The sequence below is a fragment of the Lipotes vexillifer genome, unplaced genomic scaffold, assembly GCF_000442215.2.
Source record: "Lipotes vexillifer unplaced genomic scaffold, Lipotes_vexillifer_v1.1 scaffold1017, whole genome shotgun sequence".
Taxonomy (NCBI): Eukaryota; Metazoa; Chordata; class Mammalia; order Artiodactyla; family Lipotidae; genus Lipotes; species Lipotes vexillifer.
Genome location: NW_006772141.1, coordinates 1,946,973 through 1,968,367, shown reverse-complemented (window position 1 = coordinate 1,968,367; position 21,395 = coordinate 1,946,973). Strand labels below are relative to the sequence as shown.

General features: G+C 52.7%; 1 protein-coding gene across 1 annotated transcript in view; it reads left to right on the top strand.

Annotated features, from left to right (window-relative positions):
• Positions 1 to 797: 797 nt before the first annotated feature.
• The window catches only part of SYNE3 (spectrin repeat containing nuclear envelope family member 3), a 49,321-nt gene continuing 28,723 nt past the window's right edge, over positions 798 to 21,395 (top strand). The window contains exons 1-5 of the mRNA XM_007447323.1: positions 798 to 941; positions 7,105 to 7,277; positions 8,565 to 8,871; positions 17,305 to 17,466; positions 20,060 to 20,407. Of these exons, the coding sequence (XP_007447385.1) occupies positions 798 to 941; positions 7,105 to 7,277; positions 8,565 to 8,871; positions 17,305 to 17,466; positions 20,060 to 20,407 (1,134 nt within the window). The remainder of the gene's footprint in view (positions 942 to 7,104; positions 7,278 to 8,564; positions 8,872 to 17,304; positions 17,467 to 20,059; positions 20,408 to 21,395) is intronic.

The following is a 21,395-nucleotide window of genomic DNA, read 5'->3' as shown; positions in this document are numbered from 1 at the left end:
GAAAGAGGAGGGGACAGGATAGCAAAGGGGTTGGTTTAGCTGGGAGACCTATGCCAGGAGGTGGGCATCCCCGAAGGCAGTGGGTCTCAGCTCAGACGCTAGGTCAATTGATTGTCAGTGGCTGCCAAGAGGTAGGTGGTGCGTAGCTCAGTGGAAACACTTAGCAGCATCTGCCAGGGACCCAGGTTTGCTGGAGATGTAGCCACAAGACACCTGGCTCACCGGGCCATCCCCAACCTGAGATACTAATTTCAGGTGAGATTCAGGGGCTGGCGTCAGCCTGGCCAGTGCCCCAAAACTGTGTTTCTTAGGTTGAGGCTTTTTGATCCATTCAGATCAAGATTCAGTGTCTGTCACAGACATCTCAGCCTGTGTGTGTTTTAGGATCCACTTTTGGAGGGGTTTCCAACCAAAAAGACAGGAGAGAGTTGGCCCTGAGTGCCAAGCTAGTGTCACAGGGGAGCAGGGAATCTGAGACAAAGGGAGTCTTTGCCAACTGGGCACCCTGGCCCCGCTCTCCCTGCCCAGCCCCCGGAGAGGCAAGACCTGTTTTCCTTCTCGGCCCATTTGCAGTCCTTTGGCTCTCTGACAAACACGATCGCCTCTGGCTGTTGGCACCGAAGCTGGAGCATCAGGAGGGTGCTGGGGGTGGAGTGTAAGCCCCATTCCCAGGGTCAGGCTCCCCGACCCTCGCCGCCATCAGCTGGCTGGGGCCTCTCCACAGCTCGTCTTCCCCCTGCCCTCCTCACCTGTGCGCCTGACCTCGTGTGGTCCTGTCTTCAGCCCCTGCAGGTGCCATGACTCAGCAGCCGCAGGAGGGCTTCGCCAGGAGCATGGGGGACGCCCAGGAGTGGATGAAGGCTGTGCAGGAGCGGCTGCAGATCAATGACAACACCCAGGGGCCCCGTGCAGCCCTGGAGGCCAGGCTGCGGGAGACCGAGGTATGCAGAGACCATGGCCTTGATAAACCTGTGGCCTTGGCCCAGTCCCTCCCTCTCAGGCCTCAGGTTTCCCAGCTGTTGCATGGCAGAGCAGACTAGACGGGTGTTTCTCAAAATCTGATGTCTTTGAATCTCCTGGGGTTTAAGTGCAGATTCTGATCCAGGAGCTGGGGGTGGACCCGAGATGTGACATTTCTGACGTGCTCTCGGTGACACCTTTGCTGGGGGTCCTAGGATCACACTTTCATCGTAAGGGCCTGACTCTCCCATCCGGGAAGGGGGCGCCGTGCAGCCGGATGGTCCCCACCCCCAGGTGGCCCAGGCCCTGCTTCCTGCCCCTTCTCTGCTTCTCTGCAGCTGAGGCCCCTCCCTTGGCTCTTACAGGGCTAGAGTCCAGCTGTACCCTGACCTGGCACAAGGCAGAGGCTCAGTGCTACCCTGACCAAAAGTGCCAATGCCCAGTGCCTGGCCCAGCACTGTGGTGCCCCCCACCTGAGGTCATCTGCTCCGGGCCAGGGGCCAGGGGGAAGAACTCTAGACTAAGAGTCAGAGACCTGGGTTGTAGTCTCCACACTGATCTAAAGTGCTGTGTGACCTCAGCCACATTCCTGTCCCTCTCTGGGCCTCATTTTCCCATCTATAAGTAAAGCAGTTAGTTGACTTAACGTCTCTCAGGTCATATCCATTGGGATATTCCACAATTCTAATTTATCACCTAACAATGGTTGCTTTATTTAAGGGAAGGCTTACCTCTTCCTGCACAAACTGACCCCCCAACAGGCTAGAAATAGAGCTGACCCCACACCTGGGGTGGTGGAAGGGGTGAGGCACACCCTACGCTCGGGTTCACGGCCATCACGGGGACAGGCACGCACATAATCCTGCAGCCACACAAGTACGTACGCGGTACATCCCTAACATGGGTCTCATGAAATTATTCTTCTCTAAAACCTTCTATGGCTCCCCATTGCCTGTGAGAGAAAACCCAGCTTCACCTGGCATCAAACGTCCTCCACTACCTGTCTTCTACAGCCCTCTTTTCCAGCCTCAGCTTCCCCCTCCAGCCGACCTCCCAGGCACACATCCTCTCCCGCTGGCAGAAAACCTCCTAGATTTCCTATCACCAAACCTTTGGGTGTGCTGTTGCCTCTAGTTGGAACACCCTTTCGTTCGGGTGTGGGTGTGCATGTGAAATGAAACGTCCCCTCGTCCACGTGTCTTTCCTAACCACTTCCCCCAGCCCCAGCCCCAGCTCCTGGCAGCCCTGCACAGCACTTGCTGTCTTAGCGTGCTAATCCCTTTGGACCTTGCACCATTTGCTGGCAGCTCATTACCCCCTGGCGGTGGGTCTGGCTTCGTTAGGCGAAGGCAAGGGCGGCCCTTAGGAAGAGATGTTGGCAAGGCCAAGGTGACCGGGTTCTGGAAGCCGAGGGAGCACTTCCATCAGGTGAGCCCTCAGGGATTTGGCCTGGAGCCTAGGTCAAGGGAGCCGTGTCCTGGGTGCCCCACCGTGCTCTCCTTCGGGGCTCAGACCCGCTTGTTTTCTGTGTGCTTCAATGTTTCAAAACCAGTTTTGCGATAAGAAGACATCTCACCCTTGTCCTCTGGTGAAAGGGAGCAGCTAGAGCCTTCTCTACCTGCTGGCCCATGGGACCTCCCCTGGGGCTGGGGTCTCCCATGCGATCCCTCCACCAGCTCAGTGACGCATGTCCCAAGCGCCTGTTGGCTAGAGTGACCAGGATATGAGTTCTGATCCAACTCTGAAGCTTAGTAGCTGTGTGGCCAGGAGCGGGTCCCATGCCCTCCTACCACCTCATCTTCCCAGCTGTAAAGTGCAGGAAGACCCCCCGGCAGGGACCGGTCACTGAGAGAAGGCCTCTGGGGACAAGTGACGTCACTGCTGAGGCTTGAATGAGGAGTTAGCCAGGATGGGGGTCCAGGGGGAGGGGAGGGAGGAGCCTGGGGGAGGGGGAGAGCTGGGGTCTGGGGCCTGCAGGCCTGGGTTCGAATCCCCGCTCCGGCTGTGGCACCTGGGGAGAATTTCCAGTGCCTTCTGAGCCTCGCCTTTGCTCCTGGGGAAAGTGCTAGTTGCCACCTTGCAGGAGGGTGGGAGGATTGAGGCCAGTGACTTACTGGTGCACTTGGCAAAGTGCAGGGCGCGCTGGCAGAGCCAGTGGAGAAGATGGTTGCTCGTGGTTTCGAGGCAGGTACACCAGCCTGTGGACTCTCTCAGCCCACGCCGGTGCCCGCAGCGGCTGGTCTCCCAGGTCACAGCATCTTGTCGCTTTGCCTTCCTTGGCCCTGCACTTGGGGTCTAGGCCAGGCTGTTTCCTTACTGGTTTCCAAGCCTCTTTATGGTCAGAGACATGCCACATTTCCTAGGACTTGGCTTCCAAAAGCCAGATACCCTGAACACGCCGTGTTTTCCTAGCTTTGCTGGCTCAAATGTCTGCTCAGCACTGAGGCCTGGTGCCGCTGCCACCTCCTCATAAGGCCTTCTTGGTTTGCCCACATCCCTCCTCAGAGCTCCAAGTTTGGGGTCTCTCACGGCTCTTTTACAGTCATCTGTGCTCTTGTCTGCAGACCCCCTTACAGCCTGCAAGCATCGGGCCATGTTTGTTTTCCTCCTGGATTCTAGTACCCAGCACAGTACTCAGCATAGTACTCAGCACAGTAGTCAGCTCAGTACCCAACACAGTACTCAGCTCGGTACCCAGCATAGTACTCAGCACATTACCCAGGACAGCACCCGTCTGGCCGTGACCGCCTTGAGGGAAGGCCCTGACTCGCCACATTCCTCCAGCCCTCCTGACCTGCCGAGGTTTTCCCTCTACCCAAACCCCGCCTGCCTTTTGCCCTCACTGGCTCCCTCGAATCAGAATTGCTTTGTGGCCACCGTTCAATGACCCGCTTCCCAGCTGGCTCGTGTCCCTTGCCAAGCACTCCTGGACTGCGTCCTTGCTGGGGCAGGGCTGCAGAAGAACCACGCGCCAGGCCGGAATCCTCGGGGCAGAGGAGGAGGGTGGAATCTGCTTCTCGAAAGTTGGCTTTGCCAGCTCAGCCCTAGCCTCTGGTCCCACAGCAGACATGCCTCTGGTCGGTGTTTCGGTTTGGGGGCAGGGGTTTCTGCCTCAGGCCAGGTGGGGCTCGTGTTCTGCCGGCCTTTGGGACTGGCCAGCTCTTCTCTCTTTGCAGGGAAGCAACAGGCTCACTCCCCTGCAAAGAGTGGTGGGTCCCCCCATCTCCCATGTTCCCCTGGTCCAGCCTGCGCCTCCCTGGCCAGGAATCAGGAGGGCAAATGTCCAGAGGCCTAGAGCAGGTCACACCATCAGGACCCTGGACTTTGGGAAGGGGCCCTTGTCCTCACAGGGACTTTCCAGGCCTGGCTGGTTCCTTGTGAGTGTGGCAGAGAGAGACTGAATTTAGTTTCTTCCCCAAGCTGCTGTCTCCCTTCATTCACGGAGCTGGATTCCGACTGAGGTTAAATTGGGCAGCCCCTATAGAGGAGGCCTCACTAACTGCTGCAGAGAATTGTTCTGCAAAGCTAAGGTTTCTGTGGGTCCCCAGTGCCCCCACTGGTAAAATTGGAATCACCCTGGTGCCTATCTTGCCAGCTTGGGGATTGGGCATGGGGTCTACTCCACAACTCTGGGTGTCAGAGACATCAGATCCTGAATTATTATTTCTTTTTCTTTTTTTTTGTGGTACGCGGGCCTCTCACTGTCATGGCCTCTCCCGCTGCGGAGCACCGGCTCCGGATGCGCAGGCTCAGCGGCCATGGCTCACGAGCCCAGCCGCTCCGCGCCATGTGGGATCTTCCCGGACCGGGCACGAACCTGCGTCCCCCGCATCGGCAGGTGGACTCTCAACCACTGCGCCACCAGGGAAGCCCTATTGTTATTATTTCTAATCAAATTAAATCTCACTGGATGGCAAGAAATTCATCCTCAGCCATGCTGGGGGACCCCTTCTTCTGAGAGGTGCGAAATGTTCTGTTCAGGGGGTGGGTAATCTTACTCAGCCCAGAACATTCCACGGTGGCCCTGGGTCTTTGGTCCACACTCGTCACTGTGGTGCCTTTGTCCGCCACTTTGCTGCCCACTGCTGAGCGGGACCTGGGGTCCCTGCTGGGCTCCTGCTGTCCCCGTTACCTGTTAGGGTCCGGCAGATCCTGCTGCTGGGCCCAGCCCTGAGCCCCAAACCAAAGCTCTTTTCCTCTCTGGGGGAGCCTCCCTGCTCTTCACGCTACCAGCTCTACACCCCACTCAGAGCACAGAGACAGCCCTTGTAAGGAGGTTCTTTAATCTCACTCTTTGATAACACACGTAGGCAGGGAAGTCCCTCTATACCAGGGGTCCCCAAGCCCTGGGCCGGGGACCGGTACCCATCTGTGGCCTGTTAGGAAACTGGCTGAACAGCAGGCGAACGAGTGAAGCTTCATCTGCTTCTCCCCGTCGCCCGCATGATGACCTGAAGCATCTCCCACCCGGCCACCACCCGTGGAAAAACTGTCTTCCACGAAACCGGTCCCTGGTGCCCAAAAGCTTGGGGACTGCTGCTCTATACTATCATCGATGTCATCATCATCGTTAACCACTGTCATACGAGGTAACAAAAGAGGACTGGGACCATTGCCCATTTGCACGTGTTGGGGGAGGGTCTGCGTAACCGCTCAGTGGTTTATAAAGTACGCTAACATATCAGTGTTCTAATTAATAGTGTTTTTGAAAAGTAATGTTATAACCCTATGAGGTAGACAAAGCAGAGATTGTTATCACCATCTCTGAGTGACTGAGTGACCTGCCTGGGACCACAGAGCTGTCAGTGGGGCAGCCCTGGACACGGCAGGAGCCCCTCCCCGACCCCACCCACAGCGAAGGCTCAGACGGCCAGCCCACTGGGACATCAGTCTAAGAAAACTGACTGCCAGCCTTAGGGAGACAGGCTGGGGAACAGCTGGAGCTTTAGGCAAATGCTGTGCTGTCAGTAAATATAAACAGAAGGTAAGCAAAAGATAGTGGTAACGGTGAACAATTTTGGAGTGATGGAAGATGCAGTGGGCCAGGCCACGTGCTAGTGTATCTCGCAATGTCATTATAACCTTGGGTGGCATTAACCATTATCTTCCCCCATTTCATAGGCCTGGAAAGTTTAAGTACCATGACAAAGGTCACACAGGTAGTGGAGACTAGCCCTGGAATTGGAGTCTAATCTTATTTTGACTGCAGAGACCAAGCTTTAGTTGCCAAAGAACTAGAATAATAACAGTGAATAATGACAACAGCTAATGTTACCAGATAACGTACTATTTGCCAGGCGTTGTGTATCAGCCTTGGTCCTCCAAGAATCCAAGGCCAAGGTGAGGCTAAATATGCAAGACGTTTAATAGGGAACCATCTGTGAGAGAAAATGGGACGGGAACCCGGGGTGGCTGGGAGGAACACGGTCAGTCCAATGCAGGTCCGACCCTGAGTCTGGGAGAGCAGGGAGAATCTTGGGCTGCTGAGTGGTTCTCAGGGAATTTGGCAAGGCCATGGGGCATCCCGAATCAGTCACCCATCAGAGGAGCCCAGTGTCCTGTAGTGACGGGCCTGCCTTCATGTTCCTGTTTGGTCACTGGTGGGAACAGCTGAGGAAGCGAGGCCTTGGTGCCAACTGCAAACTCAGAGATAATTCTGAGCCTCGGCTGGGGACCTGGGCCAAGCCCACTCCCTGCAGTGGGCCTGAGAGGCAGATTCTCATGGCCTGGGACATGCACTTTACATGCATTTTCTCAGTTAATTCTGGGAAAAAAAAAAATCTGAGAGCTGAGTACTACTATACACCCATTTTACAGACAAGAAAACCAAGGCCAGGGAAGTACTGAAACTTTTCTGGGTTCACGCAGCTGGAAACAGGCCCATCGGGGAAGGGAGGGCATTCCTATCATCAGACAGCTCTGGGAGGTTCTGTGCTGATTAATCTCCATCGCCGCTCGCTCCCACCCCACAGCCCTTAGCAGCCTGCCCAAGGTCACAGGAGAAGGGGCAGGGGCTGTGATTCGAACCCCAGCTCCTCTGGTCTCAAAGTCCTGCCTCTTTCCATGTCTTGCCACTGTCTTCCCAAGGCTCTGCCTGTTGACGTGTTGTCTAACTCCTGGGAACTGGCTTTGTGTCCACAACAGAAAATATGCCAGCTAGAGCCAGAGGGCCGCGTGAAGGTGGACATGGTGCTGCGGGCGGCCGAAGCCCTCCTGGCATGCTGCCATGAGGACCAGAAGCCTGAGATCCTGACCCAGCTGAAGGACGTCAAAGCCCAGTGGGAGGAGACGGTCACCTACATGACCCACTGTCACAGGTAGGGTGGCTGGGTACCTTTCCAGGCCTTTGTCTGCAGCTGCTGCCGACCCTCCATGCCCACCACCACGCTGGCCTGGGGCCGCTGCCCAAGGGACATTTCTTCAGTTCTGGGATTAGTGGGAACAGGATGCTCTCTTGGGATGTCAGTCAACCCTGCCTGCCTCTTTCTAATTATAATCAAGCTTAATGAGGATAATAGACAGTGGGAGCCCATCGTGTTTTGCCAACAACTAATTCTTGGTAGACTTGCCATATGTGAATCCTCCAGCAGAATGGCCAAATGGCCCTGGGGGGTAAGAAGGCCTGTTGCCTTACTAGCGCTTTAGCCCAGATTCTCTGCTTGTACCAGGGAGCCAGGTCAGGGGTGGGGGCTTTGCCTGACCTGGGATCGCCTCTTGCTCTGCTGGTTACTTGCTGTGTGGCCTTGGGAAAGTTACTTGACCTCTGAGCCTCAGGAGCCTCATCTGGACAATGGGTATAGTCAAGTGTTTCTTGAAGGTTTTTAGGAGGATGGCGGGGGGATAGCAAGTGTCAAGAGCCAGGCACAGCGCTTGGCACACAGGAGGTCCTCAGTGGGCAGGAGCTGCCAGCATCTTCTCCGTCTTTATAAACCAGAGTGTTGAGTGGACCGGGGGGACTTTACACAGTGTTTTCTGCTTTTCAAACTCTTTCACTTGGAATTCCAAACGAAGTAACTTGATGTTGGCTGGACCAGTAGGACCATCTCCATGTTACAGGCGGGGAAACTGAGGCGCGTGCAGAGGCAGGGTAATGCAGCGAGTTCATGGCACGCCTGGGACCCATGCACAGGCCCCAGCCCTCTGTCCCCGCTGAGCGGTGACGAGCCCACAGATCCTATTGTACTCTGCAAATTAAGAGACACACTCCCGTGGCAGTCTTCTCGTGACTGCTAGTGGGCACCCATGTGGTAAGAGCCAGGGTGACTGTGTGTGGAGTCCCAACACCAGAGAGAAACAACTGGGGGCATCGTCGTGCATCACTAATAGGAGTTTGCGGCTAGAATTTGGGGTCCTGGTGACTGAAGGCATCAGCAGCCTGGGGGTTCTTAGAGCAGGTCTGGAATCTGAGCCACCCTGATCATTAGCCCCATGGAGCTTGTTTCCCAGATGGGAGGGTCTTGTCTATCAGGACTGGGGTGAGGCCCGAGAGGGTGTCCTCGTGCCCCCTCCCGCAGCCCCCCAGTACCGGGGAGGGGGCAGCGGCACGGCCTCCCCGCCCATGAGCCTGGTGGGGGGATGCTCATGGCCGTGGCCTCTGCCTGCAGCCGTATTGAGTGGGTGTGGCTGCACTGGAGCGAGTACCTGCTGGCCCGGGATGAGTTCTACCGCTGGTTCCAGAAGATGACGGTGGTGCTCGAGCCCCCTGTGGAGCTGCAGCTGGGCCTGAAGGAGAAGCGCTGGCAGCTGAGCCACGCCCAGGTGCTGCTTCAGAACGTGGACAATCAGGCCGTGCTCCTGGACCGGCTGCTGGAGGAGGCGGCCTCCCTGTTCAGCAGGATCGGGGACCCCAGCGTGGACGAAGACGCGCAGAAGATGAAGGCCGAGTACGACGCGGTGAAGACCAAAGCCCAGGTGGGTGAGGGCTGTCTTCACCCCTCCATCCATCATCTGCTCCCATCTACCCGTCCAGCCACTCGTTTGCTCCCTCACCATCCATCCATCCATCCATCCATCTACCCACCATCTACTATCCACCCACCCGACACCACTCACCCACCACCATCCACCCATCTCCCCACCCTCCTATCCAACTGTCTACCCACTCACCCATCTATCTCCCCTCTAAACTAACTACCAAATCCCTTATTTACTATCTACCCACTCACCACTCCATCCACCACCAAATCCCTTATTTACTATCTACCCACTCACCACTCCATCCACCACCAAATCCCCTATTTACTATCTACCCACTCACCACTCCATCCACCACCAAATCCCTTATTTACTATCTACCCACTCACCACTCCATCCACCACCAAATCCCTTATTTACTATCTACCCACTCACCACTCCATCCACCACCAAATCCCTTATTTACTATCTACCCACTCACCACTCCATCCACCACCAAATCCCCTATTTACTATCTACCCACTCACCACTCCATCCGCCACCAAATCCTTTATTTACTATCTACCCACTCACCACTCCATCCACTTACCTACCCATCCATCCATCCATCTCCCCACCCTCCTATCCATCTGTCTACCCACTCATCCATCTACCTCTCCACTAACCTAACTAGATCCCCTATTCCTCTCTCCAACCACTTAATCACCCACCCATCTATTCATTCACCTACTCATCAGCCCACCTATGTACTCTTCACATACCCATGTACTCACCCATCTCTCCACTATCTGCTACCCACCGTTTACCCCTTCACCCACTTACGTACTCGCTATCTACTTGTCACCCATCTCTTATCCACTCACCCAAGCATTATGTAACTACCTACCTGTCAATCTTCCACCTACCCATCCACCCACCCCTCCACCATCCATCCACCCATTGACACATTATCTACTATCTGTATGGCCAGCGTTGCTCATGCTTAATACACACATGTGGGTACTTAGTAAGTGTATGTTGACTGACTGACTGATGGACTTTGAGGTTCACTTCCACCCAGCTCCCCTCCCCTCTCCCTCCCTCCCTCCTCCTGCCCTTTAGTCCTTCTCCTTTGCTTTCTTCTTCTGCTTTCTTTTGTCCTTCCCCCAATTCCTCTGCCCATTCTTTGTCCCCATCTCTCACCTCATTCTTGCCTTGGTTTAAACAGTCCATTGAGTTATTAAGTTCAATTTTGTTTCAGGAAATTCTCTTTGGTTTTGTATTATATCCATCATTCATTTTTTCTTCTTTTTTTAAAAAATTTACTTATTTTATTTATTTATTTTTTGGTGCATGGGGTCTTCGTTGCTACACGCAGGCTTTCTCTAGTTGCGGTGAGTGAGGGCTACTCTTTGTTACGGTGTGTGGGCTTCTCATCGCGGTGGCTTCTCTTGCTGCGGAGCATGGGCTCTAGACGCGCAGGCTTCAGTAGTTGCAGCATGAGGGCTCAGTAGCTGTGGCTCACGGGCTCTAGAGCGCAGGCTCAGTAGTTGTGGTGCACAGGCTTAGTTGCTCTGTGGCACGTGGGATCTTCCCGGACCAGGGCTCGAACCCGTGTCCCCTGCGTTGGCAGAAGGATTCTTAACTACTGCGCCACCAGGGAAGCCCCTCTTTTTTTCATTGTCCTTTTTCTCTTAAACGTGGCACTCCTCTCAGGTACGGATTCTATCTGTAGTCATTTTAATCATACACATTTTATAATCGTCAGGCTGCTCAAGTAGCTGAAGTTCCTGGCCTGATGCTGCCATCTGTTGGGTCTCCTGACATGGTGGATCATTTCCTTGGAGACTTCGTAATTCTGAGCTGTGAGCTCATCCTATTTGGGGCCTTATCTGCAGAAGCCCGTGGTTGGGCCTGGCCCTCAGAGAGCTTGTGTTTTCTTCAGCCAGGCTACCATGGGAATTTACCTTCAGGGTTCCTATTGAGTGTCACTGAAATGTTTTGGGGGTTCCTAAATCAAGTGGGTTCTCTGCACTTGAACCCTAAACCAAAATGAGGCAAGAGGCTCCTGGCTCCATACTCTGAAAGGTGACTATCTTTTCATTTGTCTTTTCAGCCAGAGCCCAGGCTGAAATACATACGCTTCTGTCTTGTATTGCGCTGGTGGGAAGGTTTTTTCTCTGGTTCACCCTTTGACAGAGGGGGAGTCCCCTGAGTATTCTGCCTTGTTGCCATGGTCTCTGCCCCCCTGGGCCCAGAGTCTTACCTCCTCCTCCAACCTGAGCATTAAACCCAAGGAGACGTCAAGCACACATGTGGGTTTAGCATCCTGGTTTCCATAGCATCTTTGCATCTGGTCCACGGGATATCTCTTACCTTGGTGTGTGCGGTGTGTGCGTGGTTCTGCATTTAAATGATGCTTGTTACATTTTATCCAGCATTTCTGGCTGGCTATGGTGGAAGGGTATTCAGCTCTCCCATGTTGCTGGAGGTGGAAGTCTCCTGGGGTCCTTCAAGTTATGGGAAGTGGTTCTATAATAAGCAGAGATCTGAGAAACCTTGAGTAGGAATAGGACGCTGGCCCCAGAATGCTTGGAAAGGGACCTGGGTTCCAGCCAGGCTCTGCTGCTTCCCAGCTGTGTGGCCTTGGGGTGCTCACCCTACCTGGAGCCAGGTTGTAGGACTGAATGAGTTTGCATGTGAGCTCTTTGAAGTTGGCAAGCATTTTCCCAGAATAAAGGATGACTTGTGCTCTCAGTAGCAGTGAGAAGAAATAGCCACAGCAATGGTGTCTGCCACGTATCAGGTGCTAGGAGCCCTTCATTGAATGAATGAGAACCCCGCCCCTGCAGCTGGGAGGCTCAGAGGACAGGCAGGCGTGGTGGAGCTTGGCTCTCAGAGATGTAGCCAGCTGGCCCTCCCTCGCGGCATCCAAGTGTCTAGAGCCTGCTTAACAGCAATTCTCTCTCCAGGTCTGCCCCACGGGCTCGGGCAGGGGAGGTGCCTGGCCCATGGCCTCCTTGCTGCTGTGACTTTACAGGAAACAGGTGCTTGTGCCAATCAGCAGAGAGCGCCTCGTGCAGGAAATGGAAAGTGGTTTTGTGTGTGTGTGTATGTGTACACGCGTGTGTGTGGAAGGGGCATGCCTGGGGCACCGGTGAACACCAATTCTAAGAAATGATCACCTCAGAGATCCTCATCATCCCTCTAGGGAACCCTCCCCTCACTGGATCCAAAAATGTATAGAAATCACAACTCTTATTGGCGAATGCTATCTTTTCATGTCTTTGACCTCATTTGAGCCTCCCAACCTTCTTATGTGGTAAGTAGAGAAGGTGTGACTGGGCTCTTTTTTTTCATTTTGACTTAAAAAATAATCTACAGATAAACAACAAGGTCCTACAGTATAGCACAGAGAACTATATTCAGTATCTTGTGATAAACCACAATGGAAAAGAATACGAAAAAGAATGTACATATCTGTATAACTGAGTCACTCTGCTGTATACAGAAGGAATTAACACAACATTGTAAATCAACTATACCTTAATTAAAAAAATAATAATAATCTAAGGGTCAGATACCACTGGCCCATCAGAAAGAACCAGAAGTCCTAGGCGACTCCCTATGTGGGCTCCTCCTTTGGTGGTTGCCCCGGGTCCTGGGTGAGTCGCTGCACCTGTGTCCATCAGGGGAGATCAGGGGCCGCCAGAGCTCCTGTGGGTCCAGCTCAGAAAGTGGAGGCAGTGGTACATGGGAGGTTTCGAGCCCCTGGATGAGGGAGCAGGTTGTTTCCAAGGGTTTTCCCGAGGCGGAGCCCAGCTGGCAGCATCCTGGGGGCAGGACCCTGGGGGCTCTGCCTGTGATGGAGGGGTGGGGGGAAGCTGCCACCCTGGCAGAAGCCCTCCGAGTTGCCAGACGGGCTGGTGAATTTTGACCTCAGTGTGGAAACTGGGGGGTGTGCAGGGTGACTGGACCCTATGAGAGAAGGCAGTTCAGTTTGGCCTTTTGAGCTGTTGGCTGAAGCTCACAGACCCTTGGTTTTCTGCTCCTGGCTGCCAGAGGTTTGGGAGCTGTGTTCTAACTCACAGGGAGCCCGGTTAGCTCTCGGGACGGGGTTGGGGGTAGGGGTGGTGAATGGGGAGCTGTTTCTTGTCTCTCCCAGGGCCAGCAGTAGAAGACTGAAAGGCGGTATATGGGGGAGAGGCCAGGGCAGGCCCCTACAGAGCCTCTGAAGTTATACTCGAACTGTCACGTGAATGTGCATTTTGTTGGTGAGAACAGTCATAGCTTCCAGATGATGCCATGACCTTCGGAAGACAGAAGCTACTGAGAGGGGCAAACTTTTATATCACCCTTAGCAAGGGTCCTCTTTAGTAAAATAGGATATAGCTTCCCCAACGTCAGCCTCCCGGGGCATACCCCATAATGGGCCTTCCAGCCCCAGATGCAAGGAAGACACTCTGGCTCCACCCTAAGCAGGGTGAGGGACACTGCATGGCCAGTAGCCCTCAGAGATTCTTGGTGGCCCGGATGCCTCCTGGTCACCTGCTCTGTACATTTGATGAAGGTCTCACCTTGCACTAAAGTCAGACGAGAAAGCCACCCTGAGGCAGGCAACTGAAATCCTCCCACCCCAGTGAGAGTAGGAGAGCCATGCAGGGATCCCTAGAGGTCCAGGCGTATTTTCAGAGTGGGGAGGGTCCCTGGGATATTATCTTAGTCTGCTCGGGTGGACAGAACAGAATACCATAGACTTGGTGGCTTAAAAAACAGGAATTTGTTTCTCACAGTTCTGGAGGCTGGGAGGTTTGAACTCTACGTGTCAGCAGATTTGGTTCCTGGTGAGGGGCCTCTTCTTGGCTTGAAGATGGTGGCCTTCTTGTTGTGTCTTCACACACTGGAGAGGGAGGGTCAGCAAGCTCTCTGGTGTCTGTTCTTATAGGGGCGCTCATCCCATCGTGAGGGCCCCACCCTCATGACCTCATATAACCCTGATCACCTCCCAAAGGCCCCACCTCCAAACACCATCACATTGAGGGTTAGGGCTTCATCGTGTGAATTTGGGGAGGATGCATCTCAGGCCATAGGAGACACTGTATGTATTAATATCTCAAGTTTCACCGAGGAGAGCCCATTTCATTATTTCTCGTGCTGGTTAACAAGCCACTACTTTTGCCTCTAAAAATCCAGTTTCGACTTACAATATGTTAATTAGCAAGGCCTCTGGTGTTGATAGGGACAGGACCACAGAAGCACAGCGGGGGCCACCTCTGGACTGTATCCTTCGTGACCACTCCCTGAAGGGAGATTCTTGATCAGGAAAAGTGGCCAAGCCCGGGAATGAGCAATGGCACAGCCAGCAGAAAGCAACTGAAAGTCAAGAATAAACAAAGCAGGCTGGTTGCCCGTAGGTGGGACCTGCTTGTTTACTTAGCCTGATGGTTTTTAATCCAAAGATTCTGTTTTCTGAAGGGCCAGGCAGATAGTAGCACCCTCCTCCTCCCTGCTTCCCTCTGTGGCTGTGTTTGTTTGGCATCTCGGCCAGGGATCAGAGCCCTTCCTGCAGCCCTTTGCAGAGGCACAAATCCACTCCCGCCCTTGTTAATTGGTTGGGTTTTGACATTCCTGACAACTCTGCCCACACAGATGGTTTGATTGTTTGGTGTAACGAGAGGAGGTGGAACCCTCTCCCATTTGTCACCCACATTCCTCCGATGTGCCCTGCCCGGCCGTGGCTGAATTGTGTTCTGTGATCTCGTTATGCCTGGCACAGAGCGCGGCTGGATGCCTGCCCTGCTGGGCCGTGTTCCTCTCCTAGCGCGCCTGCTCACCATCACAGAGGCTTTTATTTACTCTGGATCTCCCCCAGTGCCAGCACCTCATTCTTCACACACACAGAGCCGCCAGCCGGCACTTTTATTGGAGAGTTTGCCTCACTACAACCTTTATCACCATCAGTGTCAACCAGGGGCCCAGCCCCTATTCTCTGCTTAGTATTCTTGACTCACTTTGTTTCATAAATGAATCTTCTCGTGGATGGAGGAAGCTCGGGGAGGATTCTGGTGGATGCAGATAATCCTGCGGGGACGGGGAGCAGCAGGGGAAACGTGAAGGAGGTGGTCACTGGGCCTTGGTCCACTTTCTGAATTCAAGCAGCCCCGTGTTTCCCATCTGTCAAGCTCTCATGTTGAAGCTCTGAGCCTCACTCCCATAAGTGAGACGATTCTCAGCGCTTCACTGAAGGACTTGATCTTGTGCCTTGGTTTCCCCGTCTCTGAAATGGGGATATTTTCTCCTACTTGCCATGGGTGTTGCAAAGGTTTAAATGAATTAGTGTTTCTAGGTTTGGTGAGGGGCTTCTCCACGGGAGGGGAAGGCACATACAAATAGCCAGGGAGGTTTTTCAATTCCACGTGTCCGTCTACCCTTCCCAGTTGAGAATGGTTGGCTTAGCCTCGTAGAAGGTCAGGACCCTCCTGAACATGGCCTGGCTCCATGGCTGAGAGCTGAGGTCAGCAAACCACTGTGCCCATAGATTCAATCCAGCCCAATTCCTGACTTTTTTATGACCTGTAAACCAAAGATAGTTTTTATATTTTTCAATGGTTGGGGGAAAATTAAAAGCAGAATATTTCATGACATGTGAAAATGATAGGAAATTCAAATTTCAGTGTCCATGATTCATTTGATTGGAATACAACCGTTCTTTATGTGTTCGCCTGTGGCTGCAACTTGTGTGCTACAATGTAAGTAGCACACAAGTGGTTGAGAGGTTGCAGCAGAAACCACATGGCAGGCAAAGCCCAGAATATCTACCATCTGCGAGAAAGAGAGATTCTGCCACCCCCTGGGCCTGAGCATTGATTTTGGAGTCTGAACTTGGCGTTTAAATCTTGTCTGCAAGAGTTATGTTACCTCCCAACAGCCACTTGGATACTTGCATAATGGGACAGTTTTGGGATCCTTGTGAAGATATTAAATACGAAAATGCTGGTCTATTTCCAGGTACATAGTAGGTGCTTACTAAATGAAGGTCCCCTGGTTCCTTTTTCTTGGCTCTCCTTGGAGAGATCCCTCCACCGGCACATACCCCACACTTAGTTAGATCTGGCCACTCAGGAAGCACTTAGTCTCAGAGCCTGCCCTGAGTGGGACCAGGGAGATGAAATCAACCCCCGTGTCCTTAGGGAGCGCTTGGTCCCCGCCAGATGAGAGTTCGGTAGACAAGGCTGGGGGAGAGCCACAGCCTGGGGCAGTGGGCAAAGCTTCAGAGCAGGTGGGGCCTGGAGATTAGCATTGCCACGTGGGCACCCCTCACTTGGTTGGGTGTGACAAGACCAGAGGGACACAGGTGACAATAAACAGTGGCTCAGAGTTCTCAAGCTCTTACTAGCTGCCCGGTGCTGTTCTGGGGTTGTGCGAACCCTGACTCATTTAATGGCACACCACCCTGATGAGGCAGTTACTGTTATCAACCACACCATACGGATGGGTTAATTATAAGCTCGAGGGGGGCCAGGGTCAAGCCCCAGGCAGTGGGCTCCGAAGCCCAGGGTCTTGAACGCCGGTCTGCAGAGCCGCGTCGTGGGGTCCTGCCCTTGACCACCAGGCTACAATGCTTGGACCTGGGCCTGGGGACAGTGGGGAGCAGTGGAGGGGTTTAAAGAGATGGTGCTGTAATCAGGGATGTGTTTTGAAAATCAGAATCTCTAGGCACACAGTAGGTCTTATAGCAGGACACTGTTATCTCCCCAAATGTCACCCACCCTTAGGACACCATCTTGCCCCTGTGTGGTTAGAGCTTCAGTGGGATTGTCTGAAAATAGAGGCAATTCCAACACATGCAGGCGAATCACCACACTCAGGGGGAAATGGGGGCAGCCTGCTGTTTACTCTCGTACCCCGTGGACATAGTCGCAATGGAGCAGAGGTGCGTTGGCCCAGCCTTGCCTCCCAGGTTGGAATCTTGGTGCTTTCCTAGCCAGGTGACCTTGGGCAAGTCATTTCACTTTCCGTGCCTTGGTTTCCCCATCTATCAGCCTGGGATAATAATGGTACCACCTTATGGGGGCAGTCAGGAGCATTCAGTGAGATGATCTTGTACACAAAGTTCTTAGGGCAGCGCCGGCACCTTGGTAAGTGCTCAAATGGTAGTGTTATGTAGTTGTTACCACGGCGCCGTCTTGAGTGCCATTCCTAGGACGTGGCAGGAAAAGAAGCCCACTGTGTGGTTGACAAGCCCAGTGCTGGCATGTTTTGGTCTCCAAAGCCAAGAATTTCTTGGCTGATTGCTAAGGTAGAGAAGGATGTCTGGGATCTTTGTGTCCAGCGAAAGGGCTGAGGGTCAGTTGCATCCCACACTCGCACGCGCACGCATTCAGGCCTGGGAGGCCGGGGGGGCCCGGGCTGGGGGCCCTTACGGCCGGTGACCCTCCTCCCCTCCCACAGAACAGGGCGGACCTGCTGGAGCGGGTGGCCCAGGAGCATGAACATTTCCAGGTGAGCGTGGACGAGTTCCAGCTGTGGCTGAAGGCGGCGGTGGAGCGGGTGCATGGCTGCATGGGGCGCAGGCGCCAGCTGAGCACCAAGGACCGCCTCTCGGCGCTGCAGGTAACCCCCGGCAAGTCTCTGCCAGAGTGGGGAAGGAGCGCTCATGGCTGGTGGGTCTCTGTTAGAGTTTATTTAATAGGATGGGGCTGGGATGTCCCAGGAGATACAAACATCCCTGTACACAGACCCCACAAGAGAAGCATGGGATGTGGTGTAGATCCCATGCTTGGGGCCTCAGCTGCCTTATGGAAATCTCTGAGCCAGCAGGGCATTTGGAAGGCCAAGGCCACAGCAGCATGGTCTAGACCAGCTGGGCTCAAATGGGGGACATTGTCCACGTCTGGAGACATTTTTGGTTGTCACAACTGGGAGTGGAGGTGCTCCTGGCATCTAGCGGATGGAGGCCAGAGATGCTGCTAAACATCCTACAGTGCACAGGACAGCCCCCGACGACAAAGCGTTAATCTGACCTCACATGTCAGTATGTGAAGGTAAGGAGCCCTGGTGTGAGCATCAAACCTGCAGCAGGGAGAAGCTGGGTCCACTCTGGGCTTCCTGACTTGCTGTGGTCTTGAGTGAGCTTCCGACTCCCTCTGTAAAGTCAGTGGGTAGATTATCTTCAATAATTCAAGGACCACTTTATAATTTTTGATACAGCTCTACAGCACCTATACCATTTATTTAATATTTGTATTTAAATTGACTCTCTTTTGAAAAAACCAATGAACAGTGACCACAAAATATCTTCTATGACTTGTGCAGTTTCCCCACTATCTGAAAGTAGTGTTCCTATGAAACTGTTCATGAGCCGAAATGGTGTGAAGCAGAGAAGTGGGACTTCCCGGGCGGTCCAGTGGTTAAGGTTCTGTGCTGCCTCTGCAGGCGGGGCGGGTTCGATCCCTGGTTGGGGAGCTAAGATCCCACATGCCGCGCAGCACGGCCAAAAAATTAAAAAGACAAACAAACAGAAAACAAGCGGAGAAGTAATGACCTTTTCTCGCAAAAGCTAAAATCCTCTTTGGATTTCTTTCAGGTAGCGAAAACAGGTACTACTGTAGGTCTTTTGTAAAAGCAAAGGGATATACACTGTTGTGGCCTCTCCCGTTGCGGAGCACAGGCTCCGGACGTGCGGGGTCAGCGGCCATGGCTCACGGGCCCAGTCGCTCCATGGCATGTGGGATCCTCCCGGACCGGGGCACGAACCTGTGTCCCCTGCATCGGCAGGCGGACTCCCAACAACTGCGCCACCAGGGAAGCCCTAAAGTGAACTTTTGAAAAGTGTGGGTATCTGTAAAAGAATGTTCACAGCAACCTTATTCATAACAGCCCTAAACTGAAAACAACTCAGATTTTTATCAACAGAGTATTGGATAAACACATCATAGAACAGAATATATGTACAAAGGCGTATTAGTCAATAAAAAGGAATGAAGTTCTGATATACCTGACAGCACAGAAGAATCTAAAAAGCATTATGCTGAGTGAAAAAAGCCAGTATCAAAAAATAACATATTCTATGATTTCAAATAGATGAAGTTCTAGAATCTTCTGGGATGTTAGAAACACTCTATTTTGATAACAGTGTGGACTGCATGGGCATATATATTCCTGAAATCTCTTTGAACAGTAACGCTTAAGATCTATATATAGATTTTCTCCACTTACAGTAGGGCTACGTCCCGATAAACCCATCGTAAGTTGAAAATATCGTAAGTCGAAAGTGCATTTAATACACCTAACCTACCAAACATCATAGCTTAGTCCAGCCTACCTTAAGTGTGCTCAGAATCATCTTCCATTAGCCTAGAATCATCTAACGCAAAGCCTGTTTTATAATAAAGTGTTGAATACCTCATGTAATTTATTGAATACCATAGTGAATGTGAAAACTATGTTGGTTTACACTCACTGCCACTGCCTAGCATCACGAGAGAGCATCGTGCTGCATATCACTAGTCTGGGAAAAGATCAAAATTCAAAATGCAAAGTACAGTTTCTACTGAATGCATATTGCTCTCATACCATCGTTAAAAAAATCATAAGTCGAACCATTTTAAGTCAAGGACAGTGTGTATTGCACTCCATGTAAGTTGCACTTGACTAAAAAAGTGAAAAAAGTATTTTGAAGGTATTTTAAATAAAACAGACAAAAGTGTTTACAAAAAATTTGTTTCTAATATTAGAAGGCGATGAACACTGATTTATAAAGAAATTTTATATCACTGTCATAAATGGAATACCAATACTCATTCATAATTAGTGGATAACCATACAAATAGATGTAATGAGGCCAAATGGCGTCGTTAGGTTCTATTTGCTCCATACTTTTGCCAGCTGAAGGCTTCAAGCCTGAGGCTGCCTCCGTCTCTTGTTAAAAAAGCAAGATTAACAAATGTCAGAGAGTGTTAAAGACAGAGAAGTACCCAACAGAGACTTTCCCCTTCGCTCAGTCACATGGCTTGTAAATGACACGGTAAAGGAATTACATCCTGAATGTTATAAAGGCAGACAGTCCACCCCTTGGAAAGGTGCCTTGGCTGTAGCCTGGGAATAGGAATTACCGTTGGGCATGACGCTCCCAGTGGTCCTGGAAAATGCAGCACGTGTCTTCTTTTTCCCCTCGGGTTTCTTTCCCACCGCCTCCCTGCTTTAGGACATCGCCAGTGACTTTCCCAGGGGCGAGGAGTCTTTGAAGAGGCTGGAGGAGCAGGCCGGGGGCGTCATCCAGAGCACCTCCCCTCTGGGTGCAGAGAAGATCACCAGAGAACTGGAGGACATGCGGAATGTTCTGGAGAAGCTGCGTGCACTCTGGGAGGGGGAGGAGGGGCGGCTGCGGGGCCTGCTGTGGTCCAGGGGAGCCTACGAGAAGCAGAGGAGGCAGCTGGAGGCCGAGCTGGCAGAGTTCAGGAAGGGCCTTCAGAGGCTGGCGGAGGAGGACCTGGAACCCACGGCCAAAGCAGGGTCCCAGGACGAGCTGGTGGCCCGCTGGAGACTCTACTCGGTAAGGAGTGTTTGGCAAAGCCACGGCCCGGTCCGGGTGCCATGTGTGCCTCGGGGCATCCTCTGTGTAGTGGGAGGATCACGCTAAGTCTCAAGCACACTGGCTCTGGTTTTCCTGGATTTTTGATAATCTCAGTTCCCCGAGCATAGTAGACAAATTGGTTGTTTGTACCTGTTTTCTGGATGAGGAAACTGAGGCCTGGAGAGATTTCCGCCCCCTCCCGACATCCCCAGCATCACACGATGAGTTGGCGGGTAAATAAGAGGTGGACCGGCTCCAAGTTTGCCATTCGCTTGCCTGATGGTAGGATGTGGTGAGCACTTTCTGAGCACAGAGCAGGGAGTGTTAGGTCAGAGGCAAGGCTCTCAGTGTAGAGAAGATGAGGAACAAACATAACCAGGGCTCTTAGGAGGCCCAGCAGATGATGCCCATCCTGGGGAGGGTGGGGGCATTCCAACCCAGACACGGTGTCCAATTGGAGCACCCTCTCCCTTCCCACCCATGTGCACACTCACAAGAGGTTTGACTTGAGGACAGAGAGATTTTTCAAATAAGGATTAACACCCTTCTGCAGTCCTTTATTTATTATATTAACTCAGAGGGTTAGCTTGTCAATTCCATTAGAGGAAAGATCTAAAAGGAAAGCCCCCAGGTCCTACCTCCACTCCAGATTGTTCTGTTTTTTCCCCTCTTCCTTCTAATGTTTGCTCATATGCAGAAATATTTGTGTGTAGGTAGAAACAAAGCATCCATGCTCTTTAGCATCACTCAGCGTTGTAGGAGATCAGGTTCACTGCAATGATCAACTTTGTACAAAGGGAGTTGTTTCCCTTGTAGGATTGTCTGCCTTGGCACAGGGTAGGGGTGGTGTGGTGCGGTGGTGAAGGGTGGGCACTTTCAGATCAGACTGCCCGGGTTCGAGTCTTGGTTCCTCTCCTTGCCGACTGGCTGGCTTTGGGAGAATTACTTTTTTTTTTTTTTTTTTTTT